General features: G+C 43.6%; 2 protein-coding genes across 6 annotated transcripts in view; both read right to left on the bottom strand.

Annotated features, from left to right (window-relative positions):
- CS (citrate synthase) overlaps nucleotides 1-20,016 on the bottom strand; it is a 33,356-nt gene extending 13,340 nt beyond the window's left edge. The window contains exons 1-3 of one of the 3 annotated variants that reach the window (XM_035103767.3): nucleotides 19,762-20,016; nucleotides 3,323-3,370; nucleotides 2,780-2,887 (exon numbers count right to left, since the gene is read on the bottom strand). In XM_035103767.3, coding sequence (XP_034959658.1) covers nucleotides 2,780-2,887; nucleotides 3,323-3,370; nucleotides 19,762-19,815 — 210 coding nt within the window. In that variant the 5' untranslated portion in view covers nucleotides 19,816-20,016. Of the gene's footprint in view, nucleotides 1-2,779; nucleotides 2,888-3,322; nucleotides 3,371-5,194; nucleotides 5,412-19,761 lie in introns of those variants that run through there. The other 2 variants (XM_088662909.1, XM_088662910.1) reach the window with 2 other exon arrangements.
- Nucleotides 20,017-25,513: 5,497 nt separating this feature from the next.
- The window catches only part of NABP2 (nucleic acid binding protein 2), a 34,544-nt gene continuing 32,756 nt past the window's right edge, over nucleotides 25,514-27,301 (bottom strand). For all 3 annotated transcript variants that reach the window (XM_088662914.1, XM_035103769.3, XM_035103770.3), the window contains one exon: nucleotides 25,514-26,441. In XM_088662914.1, the coding sequence (XP_088519040.1) occupies nucleotides 26,398-26,441 (44 nt within the window). In that variant the 3' untranslated portion in view covers nucleotides 25,514-26,397. The remainder of the gene's footprint in view (nucleotides 26,442-27,301) is intronic.

The raw sequence follows: 27,301 nt of genomic DNA, 5'->3' as shown, positions 1-27,301 counted from the left end.
GACTGGTGACTGGGAGCGGCCGCCGAGATCACATAACACCGGTCCTAAAAGACCTACATTGGCTCCCAGTACGTTTCCGAGCACAATTCAAAGTGTTGGTGTTGACCTTTAAAGCCCTAAACGGCCTCGGTCCGGTATACCTGAAGGAGCGTCTCCACCCCCATCGTTCTGCCCGGACACTGAGGTCCAGCTCCGAGGGCCTTCTGGCGGTTCCCTCATTACGAGAAGTCAAGTTACAGGGAACCAGGCAGAGGGCCTTCTCGGTAGTGGCACCCACCCTGTGGAATGCCCTCCCACTAGAGGTCAAAGAGAACAATTACCAGACCTTTAGAAGGCATCTCAAGGCAGCCCTGTTTAGGGAAGCTTTTAATGTTTGATGGATTTCTGTATTTTAGAATTTCTGTTTTTTGGAAGCCGCCCAGAGTGGCTGGGGGAACCCGGCCAGATGGGCGGGGTATAAATAATAAATTATTATTATTATTATTATTATTATTATAAATGCTAAATACTATCCCTCTGTCCCCACTGGTGCTTTTCACACTTTCTCCCTTTGGTGGTGGTAATTGAGTTGGAGGGCGCTGATAGGCCACCAGGGAAGGCTTATGGGCTAGTGGTTCACCACCCCTGGTTTAAGATAACCCAAAATTTCAGCACAGCCCAAAGTTTGCAGCCAGAATAAATTGATACATTGCACAAAGTCTGCATAATAGTCTCAGGTGTACCACGTGAGGATTCTGGTGCAGAATTGTTTACAATGCCCTGTTTTGCCAAAACGATAGCTTTATTCCCCACTCCTTGTCACCTCTGTAAGCTCTCGAGAGACCAGGAAGCCCAGTGGCAACTCTCCTATAACCTTGGCTCTGGCTTAAATACTTCTTCCCCTTTTGTCAATGGCCTCAAAAACCAGACTGAAGAACAGAGTCCTTTTCAACAACCGTCAAGGCTCAGCTTTCCAGCTGGCACCCAGAAAACCTTGCTACTGTCCACCAAAGCTGGAGGCGGCACCACTTCGCAAACAATTAACTAAATGAACTTCAGATTCATAAACAAAGCAGGAGATACTCATCACCACTGCTTAGAGACTAGTATAATCAGGAAGCCGATTTGGCACCTAAACACTAGAGAAAGCCTTGGTACCGAATACAATAAACTAGTAATTTGACCTCATTGCTTTAACAGCAGTTGGGCTCCCTTTGGCATTAGCACTTCTCTTAATGAAATGTTACTTTTCTGTCAGCTACCATGCAAGGGGCTAGAAATGAAGCCCTCTAGACTTGCTCACAAGGGCTGCATCATCTAGGCCACAGCTTTCCAAACTGTGTGTCGCAACACGTTAATGTGTTAACTGCAGTGTGTAGGTGTGTCGCACAATAGGTGTCCGTTATCTCTTATAAGACGTTTGTTTAACCTCCAGTTTGCTAGTAAAACTGAATAACTGTCACGAAATGATGCACGTCTAAAAAGTGTGTCACCAACATGCAAAGTTTGAAAAGCTCTGATCCAGGAGATACCACAGCTTTGAGGCAGAGCTGTCAACCCTTGTGTCCAGTGATTGTTTTCTAGAATAGGTGCTGCTACTCACCATTAAGTTGTTACAGTAAGTACCACCCTTTTTTGCAGTGAGTACAGTACGTATATTCACAATTTGGACCACTGCACTAGGAGGCTCCATGCTCACTATGCCTCACTTCAAACTCAGAAGGCTAACACAGGAGCTCAACAACAAATATTCAGTTGCTTCCATAATAAAAAACATGGCTACTTGAGAAATGAAGTAGGCCATTCGTTTATTTAAACCACGTACTATCTACTCAAACTGACAGCAGTTCTTCAAGGTCCCAGGTAGAGGTCATTTCTAGTTCTGCTTCTTGACAGCCTTTAGCTTGAGATGCCAAGAGCTTATTCTGGAGTTGTCACCAGAACATGCACCTTGTCTTTGACCCATATCCCTTTATTCACCAACTGTTCTTCTTCCTTCTCTCCTCCTCCTCCGTTAAAAAGTGCTCTAGTGTCACTAATATCCTCAAACCCTGCTGATGCTTTGCCATGCCCTAAGTCTCATGAGTGGAATTCAACGTAGTGCTAAGTGAGGTATGCGTGCACACAGTGGGGCCCACTCATGCAACTTGACTCTCCCCCTTCCCTGTGCACCCCCTAAAGCTGTACTGAGGGGTTCCCCTAACCATCCAGAGCAGATTTAGAGGGCAGAGAAAGAAGATGGGGTTGAAATCCTGTTGCACAAGCGGACCTCTGCTCTGTGCACACAGCAACGTAGTTGAATCCTACCCCATGTTATTGACTTAACTAAAGAAGTCACATGACATAATCTGTGAAACTTTTCAGGCCATGCTTCACCACCACTCTCCACGTTAGGACTGGGCAATATATTGATATATCATCCAACACTGGTTTGAAGTCCATATCGTGATCAGTTTCATAATTTCTGACCTGGCAATATATCGTGAATCATGGTGTGTGTACACACACTATGCAAAAATCATGATGCGGGGAAAACCGTGAAGCCAGCCAATGCCTCTACATAGCTCCATCCTTATATCACAATGTTTAGTTGGTGATATATTGTGATGCTGAAAACCAGATATTGCCCAGCCCCTACTCCAGTCATTTTACCAGGGGACAAAATGCCTAAAAGTAGCACAGGGGCTTCTTTGCAACTCACTCCTTTAGACTGGTAGCAGCCTGCTGGTAGAGATAGAATTTCCCGCAGGATACAATGACTCGGGTATTCTACTACAATGATGACACCAGAAGAACTTACCATATCCACAGTGATCTGACCAATGACTGTGCTGCCATATTGTTGCCTGAAGCTTTTAAGTCTCGATTGCTCCTTAGGTATCATGTTTGCAAGAACATCTTTCAGGTTCTGGAAACAAAAAAAAGTGCAGCCAGATCTTACACACAAAGTTAAGAAAATGCCAGTAACCTAGTAATGCAAGAGACATGGGGTAGAATAAAGAGTGGGTGAGAATTAACAAATCCAGCACGGATTGCATTCTCTCAAGTACAAATGACAAAGTGAGTCACTAGCCAGGCAGTATGCTTTATGGACATTTTCCTGGGGCAAACACTAGAACATAGGGAAAGTCCTGCTGGATCAGGTCAAAGGTCCAAGTAGACCAGAATCCTGTTCTCACAATGGAATGGCCAAGATACCAATGGGAAATTTGTAAGCGGGACCTGGGCACAGCAGCACACTCCTCACCTGAGGTTCCCAGCAGTCCAGGGTGTAGCCGGGGGCCAGAGCACCCAAACCCATATCCCCCGATCAACCCACAAGCAATGAAAAAGAACTGCTTACCGTAGAAGCACTGGCATGTCTAGCAGCAAAAATGATACACGATGAGTTCTGCAAGGGAGAAAGAGATGGCAACTGAAAACACTTTCTTTACAAGTGGGCAGACCACCAATAACCTCACATGCATCCCATGGCCTTTCACTCTCATTTAACACCTGACTTGCAAATACACCTCAGTCCCTGGATTATAGAGACTCTCTTGACAACATAGGCGCTAACTCTAAGGGGCCCAGGTCCCTTCAGGTCCCCCAATAAAATATATGAGAACAATCAGGAGGTGAAGGAGGCTGAGAGTGGAGTGGCTTCAGTGGCTGATACGGTAGCTCCTCCTCCTGCTGCTGCCATGGACGGGAAGGATGGCAGCAGCAGGAGGAGGAGGATGCTGAGTGCCAGAGAGGAGGAGCCGTCAGTCATTGAAGCCATGCTGCCACCACGTTCGGCTCCACCCCCTGGTTCCTCCTGGAGTCCCTGCATCACCCATGTCATGTGTATGTCATCGGCTCCCCTCCAATCTTCTGCTCAACTTGGCGCCTCTGCTTGACAATGTCACACAAGTGAAGTCTGCCGTCATAGATCAGTATTTTCACTACAGCACTAGGGAAGAACATTTTGAAATACTCGGGAGTTTCCTTATAGCTCCTACCGCCAATACAGAAGTGCATTCTTTGCAGAGAATCAAACAAATGTGTTTTAGATTTTGTTTTTGTTAGGTTCAGGAACCAAGTTTTTTATACTTCTGCTGAATGATTATGCTCAAACCAAGGCAGGGGTCTTATGGTGAAGCAATATTGAAATTTCAACACTAGGCGCTACTTTCTTTGTTGTTTTAATTGTATTCTCCCCGCCCCCTTCCCTCCCACACACAATATGTCCCCATTCCTACAGCTTCCACTTTGTGCAATTTCTACTGTTTTTTTGTATCCTGCAACCATAGGACGCCTGGCATCAGCAGCCTAAGAGTTTTGGTCAGGACTCCACTCAGCATGTGCTCATCATGAGTCATGTACACCAGGGAGGGTAAGCAAAAGTGTGCTACAGTTTCACAGTCCGGCAATCTTGCTGGTTTAGCAGCATTGGATACCTGCATCTTGCTGAGTTTCCAACCTGTTAATATGCGCTAACATTAGAATTACAGAGCCAAAGGGTTGAGACAGACAGTGTTAGACACAAGCATTGTCTGCATTTAACAGACCACCACGTGGGTTATAATAATATTGCCCAAAAGGACTACCGGTAACACTGATAGATTCTTCACTAATTTCATCATTCAACAGCAGAACTTCGACTAAAAAAGTTAAATATTAACCCTTGGAAATGTTCACCAACACCCTTACCCCAAAATTGCTCACAGGTCACATGCCATATCCAAAGTTGTGTTCTGTGGAACTATGCAGGCACAGAAACAAAATTACGCATACAAAAGAGATGGGTGCAAGTTGGTTGAGTCTGTATCTGTTATACAGGCAACCAAATTCAGCTTCCCATCGCTTGCATAATTTTGGTCATTATAGTACCGTATTCAGATTTTTTGGCACAGCCCCAATCATAATCTTTCAAATTTTAAGATTAAGCTTCCCTTGCAAACAGCCCCAGTTACAAGCAGTACTGCAGAAGGTTGCATATATGAGCAACATAAACAAGGACACCCCCCCAAACCATATAGCCCACGTTTTTTGGCCCAACACACTTAAACTTCATAGGCACTTGGATACATCCCAGGTATGCATCACCCAAGGGGAGCACCTTCCAATCTCAGCTTCTCAAAAGCTACCAAACAAAAAGAAGGGTTGATAATTGAAGACAAGGAAACTGCATGCTGGGGGGATGGGGGTGGGGGGTAGGAATTCAAGAACCAGTTCCCTGCACAATGAGTACCATACTGCGCCTTCCCACGGGTTGAGATCATCTGAGAAAGCATTGCTCTGCAAACCTTTTCCTTTGGAAAGCATGAAGAGCATGCAGAGTAAGATCTTTTCTCAAAGCAGGTCTGTTTCTGTTGTGGCAACCACCCCGTGGAACTCCCTCCCTTGAGTTGATGTTCTTTACGCCAGCATGCAATGCCTGCTTTTGAAAACATTCTCCAAGGTGCTTGAGGAACATGTTTGCTTTTCTGTTGTATTGCTGTTGCATTGCTTTTGTCATGTTCACAGTAACTTTAGGTCTCTCTCTTTTAAAGTGCTTTAGAATATTTTGTATGTAATATTTTGTATGTAACTTGAAAAGTTACATATTTTGTATGTAACTTGAAAAGAAGTCCCAAATATCAAAACTTTTGCTTGCCGTGTACATCTAATCTTAGGAGAAAAGCTTTAGATGAGCAAAGCCAGTCACAAGCAATAACAGAAGATGCAGAGAAACAGACAATGGTATAGGAAGCAATGGCTGCAAGTAGCACTCAGCAGCGGAGCAGCCAGAGAAACTAATTGCAAGGTAAGCATATGATATAGCTAACAGCTGGCTTAACACATCTCAAGTGACAGAACACACACAGGAGCTGTCTCAGTACAGTTTGCCTTTGCAAGAAGGCATGCTTTGCTTTCTTGCACTCAAATGCGCTCAGCTTCCCCCCAGGTGGCCTGTAAAACTTGGGATAAAGTGTTCCAATACACAGAACACCAACCTACCTGATGGGGCACCTAAGGGCAAGGTGCATGCTACTATGGACAAAGCCTGGGAAGCAAATTTCCACATGTGCATTGACAGGCCCACTTTAAAGGGCTGGGGCTAGGTTTACTGCAAGCCAAAAGCTTGAATTTGGCACAAAAAAACCACAAAACCCTCTTTAGAGGGTGGGGAGTAGAATTAGGTAAATTATGCAAACACCCATTCGACCTAATGCAGGGAAAGCTATGATGCTGGACTACAACTCCCATCAGCCCCAGACAGCATGACCAATGGTCAAGGATGATGAAAGTTGTACTCCCAACAACATCTGGAGTGAACCTGCTCAATGGATCAGATCTGACGCTCTAGGTTGGGGTCTCTTGTCTTCATTGCAAACCAGTCCCCGTAGCAGAGAGGAAGGAGGGGTGGGGTTCATGGAATATGGCAGACAGGAAGCAGAAGCAAGAGAGCTGGGCAAAGGAGGAGACCTTGGGCTTCCTCCCCCCACTTCTCACAGAAGCCTTATGCTAAAAACAAACCTAATCCCGCCATCCTCATACGATTACAGCCAGACAGGAAGCTTTCTACTGTATAGTAAAACAAACAGTCCAGACCACTGATGGTTCTTTTGTCCCTCTGTCATAAAGTATTTGGAATAAGCAAATTTGAGAGGCAGCCAAAAGCCAAGGGATAGGTCCTATGAGAGACACTGACAGGACACAAGCCAAAGGGATTTCTGAGCGCGCTTTCTATACTTGGGCAACCTATGCCTCAGCTGAGCACATTCTGCTGACAGCGAAAGTGCTTTCAGAGAGACATCAGCAAGACTCTGAGACTACATCAAGATGGAGGTTTCTTAAAACCAATTATCTTATCAATCAGGTCCGGTGGCATCAGTTCAATGCACATACGCATGGAACCAGAGCCGCAGCAATACTGAAAGTACATTTAATAACTGGCAGCACTGCCAATTTGATAGAAAGCCTTTGGCCTAGAGAATATTGCATTAAGTGCTTTTTGTGTGTATGTGTATTTCTGGATTTGCTTTTGGGGCAACACAGAAAACCAAAAGTCCACACACACATCCTACATCTATAAAACTGATGGCACCTCCTGACTTCTGAGAGAGGTCAGGACTCTATGGCACTATGGCATAGGACTCTATGGGAAAGGACTATAGCTCAACGGCAGAGCACATGTTCTGCAAACAGAAGGTCTCAGTTTCAATCCCTGCTATTTCCCAAAACCCTGGAGAGCCATTGACAGTCAGTGTGGACAATACTGAACTAGACATATCAATGGTGTGACTCCATATAAGGAAGCTTCATATGTTCAGAGCCCGCTACTGAGTAGGAAAAATAAAGCAATATAGTCTAGGAGTTTAGACAAGTTGCAAGCTGCCAGTTTCCAATGAATGGTCCCCTGGGCACTACTGACAAGACTTTCCCAACCCCCAGCTGACTTGCTCTTCACTTGTGAAAGTGTCCTCTGAGCATCCTTTGAACTCCTTTTTTGGCTCCCGGCTTACCTCTTCTATGCTTTTAATACCTTCTGAGCAGCGCATACCTGCCTGCCTCTCTTCCAGGACAGGCCATGGAGCAACCGAGTTCCCTGGCTCAACATGTGCTCCTCTGCGACTGATGACAGGTACTCCACCGCAGAGGCTGCTGCTGGCCAGGCCCATTGAACACAGTCCTGGCACATAAAGCCTCGTGGAACAGAAGGAGTGCTATCACAGCTCCACCAAGCAGTGTCACCACAGTTCTTCCAAAGTCACTCTACACATAATCCAGGATAAACAAAGGCAGCAGCTTCCGGCAACACTATGTTCCTTTGGAGCGACATTCAGGATCCAGGCTACTGCCAAAAATCAGTACACTGAAAGCTTTAACTTGCAACAGCTCAACCCTCCACAGCAAATCAGCAAAAGCTTGGTCACTATTGAAAGTAAACAGCAGGATGCTTTGGGGCGAATGGTGTGGTTCCCAGAGCCGTATCTAAGCAACAAACATCCCTTCTCCACTCTGGACCTAGAGAACTATCTTGGGACAACTCTTGATTAGGAGGCGGCTGAGAAGGAGGGGGGAAAACATTCACTGAAGACAAACTGAAGATGGTAATTTCCTGCAACATTTACAGGGAGGAGGCTGAACCCTGATATTTCAGGGATTAAGAGGACTGCATACAGTCACAGTTGTTCCTCAACAAGAGAGAAATTCATGTCCTGTGAAGAATGCAAGAGTAATGGGAGTTCGCAATGGGAATCTTATAAACCTGTACAGTGGACCCTCTGGATATGAATTAAATTTGTTCTGGGGGCATTAATATATCAATATGCAATGAATGAAATTTATAGAGCAAAAAATTAAGAATAAATGTGTATAAGATAATATAGTAAAAAATAATATTGATATACACAGTGAAAAGAAGGAAAGAAATAAAGGAAGCCACACATAGGTGGAGGGAAGTCAAGATTTATGTTTGCATGTTTCGTTTGTTTGTTTTAAAGTTGAGAGGTGTATGTATGTATGTATAATAAGTTTGCTTTGTGTTTTGTTTTGTGCTTGTAAGTATTGTATTTATCAATAAAAGTTACAAAAATAAAATAATTCGTTCTGGGGGTCGTCCGCAACCTGAAAAGTTCATAGGCAGAGGTGCTGCTTCTGCGCATGTGTGCACGGCGAAACCCGGAAGTATATACTTCTGGTTTTGCTGCGTTCATAACCCGAAAGTTACGTATCCAGAGCAGTATGTAACTAGAGGGTCCACTGTATTTTGCTATACAACTCATATACAGTGGTACCTCTACTTACGAATAACTCTACTTACGAATGGAGCTCCGCCCGCCATCTTGGATGCGGTTTAGATAGGATTTTTTCTACTTACGAATTTTTAGATAGGGTTGCTTCTACTTACAATTTTTTTCTCCCAATGCATTCCTATGGGATTCGACTTACAAATGTGTGTTCGGAACGCATTAAATTCGTAAGTAGAGGTACCACTGTACTTGGATTCTCTAGATTGTTGTCTATAATGTTTCAAATTGCTTTGTGAAGTTTTTAACTTGAGCTACACCCGCTCCCCTTAACAGGAGCAGGCTTGCAAATAACCACTAACTTGGTTATTTGTAAAAGCTGTGTCTCATATTTTGAAACCAGTGTGGTTAACGTAGTGTAATGCACATCTGTATGAGTCTAAAACTATAGGCATTTGGGATTTAAAAAACCAAACCCACCAGGTATTTAAATACCAATAGCTGACAACATGGCACATAATAATTGCCACTGCTTTTCTGCCACAACATATACAGTGTCTCCAATGACTAAGATTCGGATTTTGCAACAAGTTGTTTCTAAGAGAACTATACAGATCCATTGCACAATAAGCTCTTCAGAGAACGGCAGAACTGCCCATTACAAAATTTGATAGGTGTAAATATTTTATAGTACATGCCTGCAGTAGATCAGGGATCACTGTCCCTCCAGATGTTGCTTTGACCACTGGCCATGCTAGATGGGGCTGATAAGAGCTGGAATCCAACATCTGCAGGCAGGGTTTGAAATTAGCAGGGCGCCGGGCACATTTTGTGCCTAAAGATTCTCCGTTTGCGAGCACCTCAAAAAGTCTGGGTGCCATTTTTTGCACCTGGCTGACACTCAAGGATTACTGAAATGTATGTGCTTTGAATACTTGAAGTATATGTTAAGGGGTTTAAAAATAAAGAGTAGAGCGTTTTGAAAACAAGTATGGTACACTGGTACCCCTACTTACGAATAACTCTACTTACGAATGTTTCTACTTACGAATGGAGCTCCGCCCGCCATCTTGGATGCGGTTTAGATAGGATTTTTTCTACTTACGAATTTTTAGATAGGGTTGCTTTGACTTACGAATTTTTTCTCCCAATGCATTCCTAAGGGATTCGACTTACAATTTTTTTCGACTTACAATTTTTTTCGACTTACAAATGTGCGTTCGGAATGCATTAAATTCATAGTACCACTGTACCAGTATGTTTATTGTATTGTCAACACCGAATTAAACATGTATTAATAATTTCTGCTAAAAATGTGATATTAACAATGTGTCACTTATGTGAATTACATATTAATTCATGCTTATAAAAGTAAGAAATTAAAAGTGTTGGTGACTTTTCCCAGGTGGCGACTATACATTCTGTTTTGCCACCCACAACCCAGGTCCCCAAAGCCATTCGGCTCCTAGCTTTTCTATCCCAGCTTCTAACACTGTTTGCAGGACCACAGCTAGATCATGGTTCTATCGAAATCATGAGTGCACTTGCCTGTCAGTCACCAGTTAACAAAATACAGAATACAAAACTATTACTAATAAATGTGACATGATCCTGCCAGACTTTATAGTGAGTCAAGAAGCCTGCCATATTTGTAACCTCTCTCCCAAAATTAATAATAATTTATCATTTGTACCACACCCATCTGATTGGATTGTCCCAGCCACTAACTTAGAGTTATAGTCTGTGTTGAGTTGCCGCAGGGGATGCTAGACATTGCTGTACACACTCAGTCAGAAATGCTCTAGTAAACACTGCTGAATTCTGAGGATAAGCAATCCGAGAATAAGGAATGAGTTTCTTTCACAAGGTATTGTTTGACTAGGAAAGAAACATCTAGTCAAAATGCTAATGGAGAGCTGGAAAAGTACTCAAGTCTCTGGAAAACTTATAAATCCATGAGAACTCTGGTATTTACAGATTTGAAAGGGGTGATGGTGAAAGAGCAGACACTCCCGCTATCAGCAGAGTAAGACATTTCTGGGGTTCAGGAAAACCACGCAATATAGTGATGTGCCCATGTTAGTATCCACCTGACAGCATTACACAGTCAAGTCTGATATCACTACGTGGAAGGACTGCGTATATTACAAGAAGTCCACCAAAAGGAGAACTGTTTGTACCACAAGATGTCATCTTAACTGCATTATGATATTTCTTTGCTAGCTCTCCGCCTCTTCTGTGGCTCTATTTTCCTTTGTCCAACTTGGGGCTGCAGTCTTTGGGCTAGGGATTAATTTTCGTGAATCATCTGAAAGCCATTGTGCAAGCCAACTGTATTATGTGAGTAAGGTACTACAGTTGCCATCTGATTATTATTATTTTAATAAGACTGGTCTTTGTTTTTGTTTTCCCCCGTTGTGTGGTTTCCAGCTCTTCCAGTGCATGTTCACTCTCTCTTTTAGTATACCAGCAGGAGCTGACATTGCTGAATTCACGGATAAAGTATGCAAAAAACAACAGCAACCCTCAAAAACCCTATCTTATTTTGCTCTCCCCCATTTATCCCCCTTTTCCTTGACTGAAGAACCCTAAATTTAAGTTGAAAGAGAAGGCATAAAGCTGACTCAGGTCTGCTGGGGAAGAGCATTCTTCCTTCAAAGCATGGGAAAGCTTCATTGCCCCCAACAGCCAGTATATCAGACTTTCAGTAGAACAAAGTACCGTACCCAGGAATATACAGTACTCAGAATGTTGCATTTTGATTGATGCAGAAGTCCAAGATCCCATTCCCCACCCCCTACACAGTCATGAAACTCCTCCACAGGCAAGTTCCTTTCTCAATGTGATATAGCTCTCAAAAATGAAAACAAATACTATGCATAATGAAAACCACCACAGACTCAAGAATTGGTAGGGAAGGTGGCAGATAAGAGACTCCAATTTCTGGGAGTCTTCCAAGTGGTTAAATGCTCAATGTGTTTATAGTGCAGGATATGATTTATTTATAGTGCTGGATATTACTATTTAATTTATGGATTGATTACTGTGGAAGTGTGTTGAGCTTCTGAAGTTTGACACCAGTGAATCTCTGCTTAAGTGGTAGCAGAAGATAAATGATCTGCCTTCTTCTCGGCAGCCACCTGTGCCTTCTTTTTTGTTGTTGTTTAGTCGTTTAGTCGTGTCCGACTCTTCGTGACCCCATGGACCAGAGCACGCCAGGCACTCCTGTCTTGCACTGCCTCCCGCAGTTTGGTCAAACTCATGTGCCTTCTTAAGGATGACCATAAACAATATAAAAGAGAACTAAGAAACCAGTGTTATTCACAGTGTCTTGGTAAGTCAATTTAAGAACAAATGGCCATTACAGCTTCCAGAGCAGGAAATTATGCCTAGGGAAATCTAGAGTATTCTTAAAAGCAAGACTGCAGCCATTTTTATTTATTTTTTGTTCTACAAATGAAAGAAAACAAGAAAGCCTCAAGCAAGATTGCATTGTATTAAAAATAAATAAATAGACCTATTCTTTCCTAAATATCTAAAGCTTTAGAAATAAGAATCATGAAAGCTCTGACTCAGAAGAAGGGAAGTACGTAAACAGAAAGCAAAGGAAGAGCCTTAGGTCCTAAATAATCTCTGCCTTCATAAGAGAACGATATGTTTTCAGAAAATTGAAATCTTTCTTATTCCAATTTTGAATGCCTTCACTACCTCTTTACAAGTACTGTGGAATATTTACTGCAGTTGTGAGAGAATTTTGCAAAGTCATGGACAAAACCTGCTCAACTGCAGTCGCTTACCAGATGTAATATATGAAACAGGGGTTTATTTTACTTTTTAAAGCATCCTAAGAAAAGAATGAGCAAGAGGGTAGAGAAGCAAATATAATGAGCCCTATGTGCTTTCACAGGCTGTCTTCTAGAGCTTCAGGAAACAGGTCACTGGAAGCATATGGAGTTGCTGGTCAGAGGATTTACTAATGAACTACTCACGTAGAATCATAGAATTATGGAGTTGGAAGGGACCAAGAGGGTCATCTAGTCCAACCCTATGCAATGCAGGAATCATTTGCCCAACATGGGGCTTAAATCCACAACCCAGAGATTAAGATTCTCATGCTCTACCGACTGAGCTACCCCAGTTAGGTGGAAGACACTAGGGTTTAATAAGGTTACTACTGGCAAGTGGTTATGCTTTACTACTGCCAGGAGAGCAGCCTTTTTTCTTGGGACATATTTTTACACCAAGGAAACAGAAACCTTGCACTCAACTGTGTTATTACATAATAATGACAATACTGAACCTAACCATTTCAGGATTATTAATGGACAAGGAAGACATAAATATTATAAATGAAATAACCTGTTTTATTATAATGGTCTAGTTCAGCTTTCCCCTACCTAGTTCCCTCCAGATGCTTTGGACTACAACTCCCATAATCTCTTGGCCATCTGCCACGTTGGCTGGAGTTGATCAGAATTTGTACTCCAAAACATCTATAGGGTACTTGTTGAGGAAGGCTGGTGTAATTTGATTTAAATGTTTGTTATACCTTTAGAGAGACCATCAGTTGCCATTGACTGGTATGCTAAAGCAATAAAAGGAAGAACGCTTAAAAGAACAGAATGGGAATGCAGTAGAAACGGCAAGATAGAACTAGAACTCATCCTAGACAAAAAAAAAAAAAAACACGGTCCCCCCCCCCCCAAATAGATCCTGGAAACTGTCCTTTTCCTGTGTCTTGTTTTAGGCTGAGCTTTCTAAAGTTTTGAAAACAGTCCCCATGAAGCAAGGAGAATGAGGGAGCTTTGGCATACATGTTATTTAAAACCAAGAAACCAAATTACATATAGATTCCACAACCTATGGACATACCACAGCTGCATGGCCTAAAGTGTGTTATGTGCTTTTGCTGTTATATAAAAGCAATTTCCCTCCTATAACTGAGAAGGAAAGGTTCCCCAGGCACTGGTTTGGCTCCTCAAAAGCATTTTAGCAGTGGTATGTTGAGTGGAGTGGACATGCACATACATCTGCATGCACAGACAGAAGACAGCCGCTAAGGCAGAAGGGTCTTTGGAAGGTCTGTTCTTTGTTCTGGAAGGGGAGGAGTTCTCACAGCTTAGATGCATCCCTACTAGGAAGGTAATGGAAAAGTTCAGAAGCTAAGCTAGCACACCCCACCCTTGCAACAGGAATACAGACAGCAGGTCAGAAGACCTCACCTAGGATAATGCTGTCTTTCTGCAGAGGGCAGTTTATATCTGCCAGCAGGAGTCCGAGCCAATTAAGGGATTCCTATATACCGTAAATCTGTTCAGGCACAGACTAGTGAACAAGCTGTGACCCAGAGAGAGCCGCATCCAACCTCTGCAATCACGTTTTCTGTGCTTTCTTCTCTAAGCTAGGGAGGACAGCTATACTGCTGGCCTGGATTTAGCTTGTTCTCTTGTGTGGATACTTAAGCTACATATAAAGAATATCCTAATAATGTTCCCGATTTCAGACTTGCACTATTTGGAGGCACTGTCAGATGGCTCAGCGAATGCAACCTACTTTAAACAGATCTTGATGTTTAGCTTGACTGCATGCACCCAACAATAAGGGCAATTAAGGTGGCAAGGCCAGCCAAGCACCTCCATGTCATTTTAACCTGGTTATCAGGATCTGGGTGATGCAATCCAGGCAACGGCCAGCTTGCCAGCAAAACTCAGCAGGATGATAACTCACCATGGAAGAAACGTGAATCATGCCATCTGACTTGGGAGGTCCAAACCGTGCAAATGTTTATCAAAGCAGCACTTGCCTACAGCACTAGAAAACGTTATTTGCTCTTACAGGTGTGCTAAATTAAATTGAGATACACATTCTCCTTCTGCCATCACTCAAGTCCATTTGACAAAAGCAGGAATAATGGCCCCTTCAGGGGACCCAAATTATAACATAAGGGACATGGGACGAAACTGTGACTATGGAATAGGAGATATGAGAGGGACCTGTTGCATGTAGCAGACCCACTGCCAATCAGTAGAGAGAGTTTCCTACAAGATATAAAACCCCAACAAGCACCTGTTTGTTTTGGCATTGTCTTGTGCTTTTTACACACCTTAACTTGTTTAAAGTTAACACAACATGGTTGTGAATTCATTTACTAACTAATTATATTTATATACTGTCTTTCTGCCCACTCAATGGATTTTCATGCACATACTTTCTGAAAGAGATTGTATCAATTACTGATATGGGGTTGTTTGCTTTTATTATTTTTACCCTGTTTTTCTGTGTTTGGACACACAAAGTAGCTTACAGAATTAAACATAAGACAAAAACCACCACTAAAACTAATGTGGAAGGCTCTGGAAATCAGGGCTCAATTAGTTCCAGTGACAACAATGCAGGCTTCTTCATCTTTGAGGGCTCCTTCTTAGACCCAGTGCGGATATATTCTTAGTCTCCAACCAAGGTTATATCTGTCCTGGTTATCAGTCCTGATGCCACTGCAGCTAGACTGCAAAAGCTAAGTTGCAGCATTGGAACTGGTTTTGTTTTTAGGCTTACTGTCCCTACTGCAGAGTTTGAGCAATCAAAGAGACCACTCAAACATTGCTCCTTGTAGTGACTCCCAAATTTATTTGATCACTCACTGTCCATTGCCCTGCCTGAAGAACTTTATGCTGCACCTTAACCTATTTGTCCTTCTGAATATCCACATATAGAGTTCCAAGGAACACCCAAAAAGAGAAAATGCTGCACAACACTTAGGAACAAAGTTAGGAACAAAGAATGGCGGTTCTATCAAACAGTCAAGGCTGCCAAGAGTTGCAGATCCACATTATGCTTATTCAGGCATTTGTAATATGGTCTAACTAAAATGAAAGTGCATGCACAAACACCCTAGCTCTGCATCCTCTAGGTCTATCATTCTCCATGTGTTCCAATGCATCTGCCTGCAGGGAAGGCTCCTGTACTCATTGAAGCTTCCCTTTGTTCTGGAACCCTGCTTTTCCAGTTTTCCAAAATGCATGGGAACTCAACAGGTGCTAGTGGTTTCCCAAGTGCAGGCTGCTGCCCTAGAACACACAAGGGAGAATTGGGAATGCAGAGCTATTGTGTTTGTACACTTTCGCATCCTTGCGTATTTTGGTTAGTCATTTACAAATACCTGAACAGACTACATACTGTCAACTCAAAATCCCATTCTTTAAGAGAAGAGCAGCGGACTGAGTTGCTGATGGGCAGAGTATTTGGTGAACAGCTTACAGAAACAGTAGCAGAGCTGAGATTGTAACCAACACACCATCTCTTTCCAAAACCAGAAAGGTGCACTTCTATATGGCGCTGATTGAGGCTGGGTGGATCTCTGAATCTTACACAGTATACAGTACTTCTAATTGCACAAGAACAGCTCTTGGCTGTACCCAAGCACACCCAAAGTTTCTCCCACACTCTTAAAATACAAATCAGGACAAGATAAGGAAACCACTCTTAGGTAAACCTTATGCAAACAAGAGCTTACTTCCTCCATTAATGCTTCAGGGAATACACGCTTACACCCCGCTAAAGCTCTTGCTTTCTTCACCTGTAAACCAGAAGAATCCTTGGGGGAAAACAGGTTCCGCCATCCCTATTACAGAATCCCAGGTCAGAGTACCTATTCAAACCTGAATGTAACATCTTATTGGCAAGTACAGTCTAACATGCGTAAGCAAGAAACACATGCTCTTTAAAAACCACACAGTGGGTGGAATTCGTTCAATGTACCACCAAGTGGGATATGTGTTTGAGGAATTAGGTCTGTTCATGCAATGGGACTCCCCCCCCCCCATGCACTTCTAAACCTCTTATGGGGTTCCCCCAACAAGTTATGGTAGTTGTATCCCACCCAATGTTTTTGAGGCCATGGAATACGTATCACTGGGACTAACACTATCAGCATATATGCTGTGACTTGACATTATATTAAGTATATCCGGCCAAAGAGCACACTCAAGAATTTGGCACTTCCTTTACACAACTCAGATAAAGCAATACAAAGAGCAGAAAATACTGTACAAAAGACCAGCCTCCCCTCTTTGCAGCTAGCAACTGATGTCAAGTAGCTGCAACAGGGATTGCAGATGGAAAACTAAGATGAGGCAGCCCTTCTCCTGCTACTGGCAATTATTGTTTGAAGCAGAGGCAGAAAAAGAGAACAGCAATTAAAAAGGAAGAGGGGAACATGGCTGGGAGAAGAAATGATGGCTTGGGAGCATAAAGATGAAGAGCTTATATTGCCAATGCAGGCAAGTGCCCACCTCAATCCCACCACACATTTTGTGCATACCTGATTTCCCAAAGGTATGAAAAGGACCAGAGATATATAAAGGAAAGTTACCAAGGGAAGGGCAACACACTTTTCTACAATGTACTGTGCAGTTGCCCCCAACACATGTTTCCCCACCATTAAAAAGCACCTGTTTGAACTTTCAGAGAACAGTGATTGGGGCCAAGCTTTTGTTACCTTTACCAGCAGAAGGCACAAGTTTTGTTTTACTGAAGTTTTTTTATATGAGCATTTTATTAGGTTATTTGTATGCTTGCTCTGGGCTCCTTTGGGAGGAAATGAATGTAACAAATAATAAATAAACAAATCATTAATTGCTCCTTTGTAGTTATCAACACTTATGAAAAACATTCACATACTGTATATGGTTGAAACTGCAACCAGACACATCCCTGGATACCTTGCATATCCAGGGTAGTTCTCAACCACACCAGATTTGAGCAGATCCAAATACTACATCCCAATAATTACACTGTAAGCAAGACAAATGCTCCACATGTAGGACCCACAATTTGCCTCCCCCTCACCCCTGCTCAAGCACCTACAATTTTAGCCCAGCATTGTAAGTATCACAGTGAAAGCTGAAATCTCCAGACACCCACATAATACAATTAAGAGTGCTAGAAATGCAATTACTCCCTGAAGAGAAAGAACAGGCAACACACCAACAAGCAAAATTTAAGAGAGAAATAAAAAACCAGCAATCAAATAAGGAAAAAGGGGAAGGTATTTGGGAGAAGATTAGAAGCAGAGAGATGAAGAGCTTACTCAGGTCACTGCAAGTCTGGCTCATCTGGCTTTTGTTTCAGACCCAAGTTAAGCATGTCCTAATTTTAACTTCACTATCTACTTGGCCTGCTGCATATCTGTACTAGGCAGAAACAGAACAGATTTCCTCAGTCATCAAAATTTAGTCAAAGTACAGTAACAGAGAAGGCAGGAATAGGAAAAAGGTAAATAAGCCCAAAATAAATGCTCTGGGATTAGCCATTTGCAATCGATTGGTTAGGGAATTTAGTGAGTCTGGAGTTCAAATAAAATTGTCAAGTGGCCCTTTATCCTAGGAAAAATTGCCACAGCCAGACTTTTCAGCAAAAAACCCAGCAAACAGCATATTGACCTTTCAGTAGAAGGCAGAAAATTAGACTGTAGCAAAGGAGAACACAAATCACGAAGAAAAAATGGGCACTTGGGAAACAGCCCAATAGAAAGAGACTGCTTTCAGGAAATGTCACTTGTTACAGGATGTGTGTGCATGGTGCATTTGATGCCTCTAATACATCCCACAACTATCACTGCAATCTTGCAGCAAAAGAAAAGAAAATGCTTACTAGGAAGCTGTACTACTTTCCAAATACATTAGACTAGAGGCCTACTTTGCCCTTCCAACGTACCACCATGCTGGGGTGTGAGCCAGTCAGCAAACATTAATTTATAGATTCATGCATTGTTTCCCTTCTATGAAACAATTGCTGGTATTTCTTCCACTTTAAGAAATACTAGCAACCAGCAACATGATGCTGATTACTCATGTTAAGGGATACTCCATCCCAACTTCGAACCTTTTGACAGCTGACCCTTTTGCCCTCTAAGCATCCTAGGAGAAACTTAAAGGTGATCAAGTTGTTTAATAAGGGCTGGGGATCACGAAAGAGGTGGGAAAGGAGGGACAGTTTCCTAGATATATTTTCACCAACAAGCACCAGTTTAGCTGCTTCGATCCACCTGCTATAAAAAGGAACCAGAATATGCCTGCTGCACCTTTCCCCTAGATACCAAACTTAAGGCTGGGGGAGGGGGGGCATACAACCGCCCTGTCAGAGGGAATGAGCTGTTTCCCATCCAGAGGTCAGGTGAACAGGAAAAAGTCAAGTCTGCAATTGCCAATCCCTGATATTCCCACAACATACAATCATGGAGATCTCAAAACGAAGTCAACCCTCTTAACGGGAAGAGAAAGGGATATATTACACAACAACAGTTTCTTCTTTTACATCTTACCCACCAACGTGCACCATTTCGTTGTCTTTCTCTCTTTCTCCACCCGACACCCCCCCCCGGGGTGGGGGGGCAAAAATAATAATAAGGATCCCTCTCCCTTTAAGATTTCATACGGGAGGGGAACGAGAATCAATCTAACGGGGTAATAAAGTAGAGAACATCTTTCAACAAGCCTAGACCTAACGCAAAGGCTCTGAAAGAGAAACGTGGAAGTGGGGCGATGGGGGAGGGTATATAAGGCAGTCCCACCTCAAGGACACAGATGTACCCAACACAGGCCCCACTCCCCACTGGCTTGGCTACAATCGCGTTACGAAACCCAGCGCCCTACGAGTTCCCATAATCTTAGAGCTGGAAGGGGGTCCCCAGGGTCATCTAGCCCAACCCCCTAGCCCAATGCAGGAATCTTTTTGCCCACGACCCTGAGATTTAAGAGCCCTCCCGCTCCCCCGAAGGATCCGACGCGGGATCACCCAAGCTGCACAGAACCAGGGCAAGGCGAACCCCCCTTGCAACGGCAGATCCCAAGGGATCCGGAAGATCCCGAGAAGATCCTTAGCAATAGTTGGGACGCAACCCCCACCACCCAAACACGCCCCCGCGCGCTACACAGCCTCCCACCCCTCGCGAGGCCTCAGGGCAAGCCGCGTGGAGGGCGCGGCCCCTTTAAGGGCGGCCTGTCACAGGCCCCGGGAAGGGCGAAATGGCCGGCGGGGGGGGGAGGCGGACGAGGCGAGAGAGGGAAAGAGATTTTCACCTCACCTTGGCACCCAAGAGGCGCGCGGCCGCCCTGCTGCTGGCAGTCAACAAGGTCATGGCGAGGAGCGGCGAGAACCTGACGCGGCGGCGGCGGCGGCGAAGGAGCGAAAACCAGCGGCCGCCTCGAGGAGAAGAGGGAAGTCCGGGGGTGGGCGGGGGGGGAGAGAAGGGAAGCAGACAAGACCAAGGTTGAAGAGCGGCAGCAGACGTCTGAGGAAAGAAGCGGCAGCGGCTGCGCCCGGCAAGGTCCTCACAACGCGGTAGCGTCAGCAGCGAAGAGGCGGGGCCTTGCCCCGGCGGAGGACCTCGAGGCTATTAACATAAACGCCGTCAAGGTTCGCCGAGGCGCCATTGGGCGGCGCGGAGGGAGGGGCGGGGCTTGCCCGCGCGCGAGCGGGCGGGCAAGGGCGTGGTCCTGCCTGGGAGTGAGGCGTCCGAGTCAGGCGCCTGATGGATCTGCATGGCGACAGCGTCTGAAGTAGCCTCTTCTGCAGACACATACTGTACAGTATATAAATTAATGCGGGCGCAGCTGAGGGGCTGGGAGTACTTAGTGTTGCCAGTCTTGTGGGCTTTCCGTAGGCGTCTTGGCTGGGCTAGATACGCCTTTGATCCTGGAAGGCTCTTCCTTTAGGCTAACTTTATTCCTAGCTCTCCCCCCACCCGCCGCGCATCGCTTAACAATGTCTCAAAATGAACCATTCACAGTGGCATCAGGTGTTAAACAGGGTTGTGTTATTGCCCCAACTCTATTCATTATTTTCATTGCCATGATCCTACACTTTGTCGACGGGAAACTCCCCACCGGAGTAGAAATCATATATCGAACAGATGGAAAGCTCTTCAATATGAGCAGGCTGAAAGCAAAAAGTAAGGTTACGGTAACTTCTGTCATAGAGCTTCAGTATGCTGATGACCAGTGGCAGAGCTTCATGCTCAGCCACATGGAGCAGGCACGCTGCCCTCAGGGACGTGGCACGCGTTCTGGTGGCGGGGCAGGCAGCCACGATGGCGCCCCCACCACCCCATCTTCCTACGCTGCTGCTGATGACAACGTAGTGTGCGCACACTCAGAGGATGACCTCCAAACCATCCTAAATATCTTTGCAGTAGCTTACGAAAAGCTTGACCTATCACTCAACATCCAAAAAACCAAAGTGCTGCACCAACAAGTACAAAATAACCCCTCTGCAGCGCCACAAATCCAACTCAGTGGTGTAATGTTGGAAAATGTTGATCACTTTTCCTACCTAGGCAGTTACCTTTCCACAAGGGCCAACACTGATGCCGAAATCCAGCATTGCCTGAGCTCTGCGAGTGAGGCTTTCTCCTGATTGAAGTGCAGAATGTTTGAGGACCGGGACATTCGTAGGGAAACCAAAATACTTGTTTACAAAGCTATTGTACTACCAACCTTACTATATGCTTGTGAAACATGGACCACTTATAAACACCATCTCCAACTCCTTGAAAGATTCCATCAAGAGTGTTTCCGAAAAATTATACACATCACTTGGGAAGACAGGTGAACTAATATCAGTGTACTGGAAGAAGCAAAGATCACCAGTGTTGAAGCAATTATTCTTCAACATCAACTTTGTTGGTCTGGTCATGTTGTACAGATGCCTGATGATCGTCTTCCAAAGCAACTACTCTATTCCGAACTTAAAAATGGAAAGCATAATGCTGGTGGTCAACAAGAGGTTTAAAGACTGTCTCAAGGCAAATCTTTTAAAAATGTAGTATAAACACTGACAACTGGGAAACACTGGCCTGCGAGTGCTCCAGTTGGAGAACAGCCTTTACCAAAGGTGTCATGGGCTTTGAAGAAACTCGAACTCAGGACGCAAGGGAGAAAGGTGCTAAGAGGAAGGCACTCTTGGCAAATCCACACCGTGATCAACTCCCGCCTGGAAACCAATATCCCCACTGTGGAATGACATGTGGATCCAGAATTGGCCTCCACAGTCACTTACGGACCCACTGTTAAAACAGTGTTTATGGAAGACAATCTTACTCGTCTATGAGTGATCGCTGAAGAAGAAGACGACCTCCATGTAAAACCTGAGAGCAAAATCCCGTATAACTCATTGGGACTTGATTCAGAGTAGAAATGAGCTGTAAGGCTCGCCCTGCGCCAGGCAATTTTGTATACCGCCTTTCATCAGAAGATCCCAAGGCGGTATAGGGATTCATAGGAAAACCCTGAGCAGCAGCCCCACGTCACCGTGCCAGAGGAAAGCATGGTGGTTTTATTTCTCCGACCCAAGCTTTTATCTGGTTCCTTGTGGGCCCATAAAATCGAGACAAAATGAGGGGCAAGTAGGATTAGAATGAGAATGTTTTACTGTTTTGTTTTTTAAAGCCCTGCTCCTCCAGAATCATCTTGGCAGCAGACATTAAACAGGGGAAGATTTCCTGTTGCATCGAGTCCCTTTGGGATTATGCTCCCAGGTAAAAATACACACGATTTCTGCCAAAAGCGTTTGGCACAACACACCCGTGAATAGCTGTAAACAAATTAGTTAATTTTGGGTTTCCAGTCATCTGTTGCATATTCTTGTCCCTGTAGTATTCTACAGGATTGTTGTTGTTGTTTAGTCGTTTGTGACCCCATGGGGTCTACAGGATAGGAAAGTCATTACTGATGGCAGGATTCATTTGGATGACATAGAAGTCATAGTTGGGAATGCAGGGAAAGGAATTGGGTTGATGTCTTTTTTAATGCCTTTTCCAGAATTTAATATACAGTGATACCTCGGGTTACAAACACTTTGGGTTACAGACTCCGCTAACCTGGAAGTAATAACTTGGGTTAAGAACTTTACCTCAGGATGAGAACAGAAATTGCATGCCGGCGGCGCAGCAGCAGCAGGAGGCCCCATTAGCTAAAGTGGTACCTCAGGTTAAGAACAGTTGCAGGTTAAGAACGGACCTCCAGAACGAATTAAGTTCTTAACCAGAGGTACCACTGTATACACAACTTCTTGGTTATCTCCTATCTCGAAACTTCCCTGCCTATGCCTCCATGGCTTCCAATTTGTTCCTTTTTATGTTGCATAACCTTTTACATCAACCATTTTAAATCTATACAATAACCTAATAGTTGTTGCTGCTGCTCACGTATCTAACCCTACTTGAAGATTATTTATTTATTTGAGTATTCAGTGATGCTCCCCTTGCAAACACACACACACACACACACACACACACACACACACACACACAGAGAGAGAGAGAGAGAGAGAGAGAGAGAGAGAGAGAGAGAGAGATGTTTCTTAGTCAGGCTGAGCCCTCTTAACGTAAACTGGTCAAAAGTTGTGAAACTTACAGCCCAAATTTGCATTATGTTCTTTTGGCTGATTTCCCACATAATTAAGGGATTTTTATGGTGACTTGCTGCAAATGGTTAATATGGTTGATAATTTTACTAGGGTCCTAGGCTAAGTTACTTCATTTATTCACCCCAGGTAGTAATGATCACCCCATTTTTGACCCCTGGCCCATAGACTAATAGCATAGGGACATCGCTCAATCATCATCATCTTAGTTCTGACACAACTTTGGATTCTATCACATAGCAGAACCAGAGCAGGTGGGAAAGAGTGACACTGCATTGGGCAAGGCAAGCGACATCAGACCAGTGAACTCTGTCTAGGCCACTTGCTCTGTTTGCCTCAAACACCACACTCCCAGAACCTGCAAAGCCCAAAGCACACATCCTGCTATTATCATGGCCAGGCTGCCCCCTCATGCAACAGGTGTGATCAGAGTGCAGAGTCCTCATGCTGAACCAGGGCAAAAAGGTCACAGTAGTATTCTCTTTCCAGACTGCAGCAGAGGCTATTTATTTCGATTAGTCCTGCAAGGACTTCCAGTCATTCATGATATGAGTTACGTCCATTTGTCTATGTAGATGAATAATCCCTACATTTCATTTTTTTAAAATTCCCTTAGGAAGGGAAGGGGTAGAAGAAGACACCCTATTTCAGTTTTAATCTTAAATAAAAAACATTTTGCTTCTACAAGTTTGTTTTTCTACTTCACCATGTTATGCATGGATGCAACACACAAACAGAAGCATAACAAACAAACAAACAACCTATTTAGTTCTCTTGTTGCCATAAAATAATAGGTAATGAAATTTATACTGATAATTTTGTTTGAAGTACTACTCAATTGTTTTTGGAGTAAAACCCTAGTCTGAGGAATAAACGGGAGCAGATTTGGAAGGAAAGAGATTTAAGTTAATTGAGAATTGGCTTTCAAGAGAAAATTGGAAAACAGGGTCAAGAATAAAAATTTGAAGGAAAAAGGGGGATTTTTAGGTGAAAACCTGGCATTTAAATAAAGCTTTGGGTATTGGCTGCTTTGACTCTTACACCTTACACTGTTGTATACTGCTTTTCTTTTTGTACAGTTTCACCACTTGTAATTTTGGGCTTCTTTGTGCACCTTTCTACATTGTTGGGAAGGTTGGGCATAAACCTGTTAATGAATTGGTTCCTTTTCAGCTGTGACCTGCTGTACCTCTGAGCAACTTCCCTGCGTGAATTGGAATTGTACGGAAGTGAAACAAGCATTTTATAGTAATACAGACTTTGCAGCAAAAAAAATAGCATAACACTAATAGAATAATATTGAGCTTAATGTATAAAGATCGAGGCTTAACTTTCTTACTACTACAGCTTCACTTCCTTGACTAAGTAGCATCTGTTTGCATTTCACTATCCCATGGGTAAAATTATAGGGCAGAATGCACTTAACTAATCCAATCATATTCACCCAGAGCCTCTGGCATGGCAGACCAAAATTTCCATCACATTCATCTGCCCATTTCTTAACACTGGAAGTCCTAGGACTCTTGACTAGTTTCTACAAACATAATCACTCTTCTCGGTGCCCAGGGTCCAAACCAGTCCATAACCTCTCAGGGATCACTGGCATTACATGGTAGTAATAATTGCATCTGAGCGAATTTGTGTCAGAGGTTAAGATTTAGACCAGAGAATAAGTTCACTCCCAAGCTTGGAGGCAATACTGGCTCAAGTTCTATGATTTCCAAATAGTTGCTAGCAGCTGTCAGAAGAAACAGAAACTTCTCCCTCAATTTTTCCCACAGCCCGATTTTTCTTTATGTCTTGACTGAGCACAGTTCCACTGTTGCCCTTTCAACAATGTAGAATGGCAAACTTGCCTCTCCTTCTTGTGCTGATTGACAATACAGTAGGATAATTGCTTCCATCCTTCCTCATTATCTTTAAATCACTCTGGGTGCCTAAAATCCATTACAGTACACAACTGGTTCCGGAAGTCTGTACTTAACCTGAAGCGAACTTTCCCATTGAAAGTAATGCAAAGTGGATTAATCCGTTCCAGACGCGTCCGCGGAATACTTAAACTGAAAGTACTCAAACCGAAGTGTACTTAAACCGAGGTATGACTGTATTTTTCCCTTTAGTTTTGATCCTCTAACCCAGACATAGACAACCTTGGCTCTCCAGATGTTTTGGAACTACAACTCCCATGATCCCTGACTACTGGCCCTGTTAGCTAGGGATCATGGGAGTTGTAGTTCCAGAACATCTGGAGAGCCAAGGTTGCTTATGCCTGCTCTAACCCCTATGCCCAGTGGAAAGAGCCAACTAGTCTAGGTTAATTATCTGCTAAATAAAAAGGATATTTCAACCAGCATTTTAAATTATCAATACATACATGCCGCCACGCACAACTAAAGGAAACAAATTGTAAGGAGTTCTTTGTTGATCATCCGCGTCGCAGCATGATTTATTTACTTGCCATCACTGGCCCATTTGTTTTTAAACAGGTATTAAAAGCCCTTTGAAGAGTACAACCCTTCCCCCAATTCCAAGTGCTCAATATCAGCACCCTTGTGGATTTTACAAGCCAGATACTGGCCTTCACCAAGAGCCAGTCTATACACATGAAGGCTGGTAAAACAGCTGTGAGGCAAAGACAATGGCTCCAGAGGCATAATATATAAATTGGCTTGCTCCTCCCTCTTTGGTTAGAAGGATGTACTGTATGTTCATCCTCCCTCACTCGTTGCACTCAAAGCACAGATTGCATAGACAAATTAAGTGACTTGCCCGGTGTCATGATAAGGTGGTAGCAGAGCACAACGGAACACAACAAGTTCTTCTATTCAAGTTCTGATGAACTCTGCCTCTGAGAGCTGGAAATGAACCTAGAAGCTGTGTTTTTGGTCTCTTGACTCCGACCTACAGATCAATGCACCTGCACATAGCCACTAAGTATTAAAACACACACAGAGAGAGGAATGGGCTACGCAGTAGAAAAAAACAAGACTTGGATCCACATATGGGAGTGTCTCTTGTTCCCTTTAAAAACAGCAAACAAAAGGCCTGATAACAGCAGGTTTGTAAAAAGTCAGGTAAGTGCAAGACACTGCATCACCTATTCACTTAAAAAATTGATAAAGAAGCTTTCTTGGTGTTTTCTTTTAGAGATACAATGTTGTTTACAGATTGTAAGGTGTTCCCCCCAAACCCTCCTCCCAAAAGGCTGCTGGGACAATAATTATTAGAGCTAGGAAGAGGGAGGTGGTCTACAAGGACTTTGCCAACTCATTCACCAAACCAGGCAGGCCTTTGTGCTTCATAGTTCATCATGTGGGAGATGCAAGGCGTGGTCACACAGATCTACAACAGAAGCACAAACAATTCAGTTCATTACAAGAACTGGAACTTCCAGACAGACAACACAGCTGATTCAAACTTGCCCAATAATATATCATAGCAGCAGTCCCCACAAGAAGGTGTAATGGCTGTACTTCTTCACTCTACACACAAACCAGTCTGAATTACTCCCCTACAAAATGAGGGTTTATCCAAAAGTATAGTAAATCTAAATGTTGTAATGTAAAAAAAAAATAGAATTTTCATAACACCTCTCAGCAATTGTTTTCAGTTTTATTTTCTGAAGCTGAACTCGAGATTTGTTGCTGATATTTGACTGAGGATGTGTGGACAAAGTGGAACTCGTTTTAATGAGATGTGGTGATCACGGGGCAACATTTTATTGGGTGAGGTCTTCTGCACTCTAGCCTGCTCTTTTTCACTGCTCCAACCCTGCCCGCTTTCATTTCTGGCATGCATACTGCACCTCCTAATAAAAAAGTCCATTTTAAAACACTCCCCTTGTAAGAAGTTATTCCACTATGCAGATGTTACTGCAGAGTTTGTTCTAACAGAATTGCTAGTGAATGGACAAAAAAGTATGGACTCCTCATCCAAGAGTTAAAAATTTGTTCCCCAACCCCACACCTGCACAGCACATGGGTCATCAATTCAAATGCTGCCTGCCAGCCATATTATCCACCTGTGAGTTGTTCCACATACACAAATACATTTCTGAAGTTCCCAGCAGTTCTGAGCTTTTGATAAAAAGGGTTGTGTCATTTACTGAAATATCTCAGTCTCTGCTCTTTTTCTCACAGCCAGGTCTTGCCCAAGAAACTTTTCACCACAAACAAAATTCACAGTTCGATTCATCCTTTTCT

The sequence above is a fragment of the Zootoca vivipara genome, chromosome 2 (assembly GCF_965207765.1).
Source record: "Zootoca vivipara chromosome 2, rZooViv2.hap1.1, whole genome shotgun sequence".
Classification (NCBI taxonomy): domain Eukaryota; kingdom Metazoa; phylum Chordata; class Lepidosauria; order Squamata; family Lacertidae; genus Zootoca; species Zootoca vivipara.
Note: the sequence above shows the minus strand (reverse complement) of the source record. Positions and strands in the feature narration are given on the sequence as shown.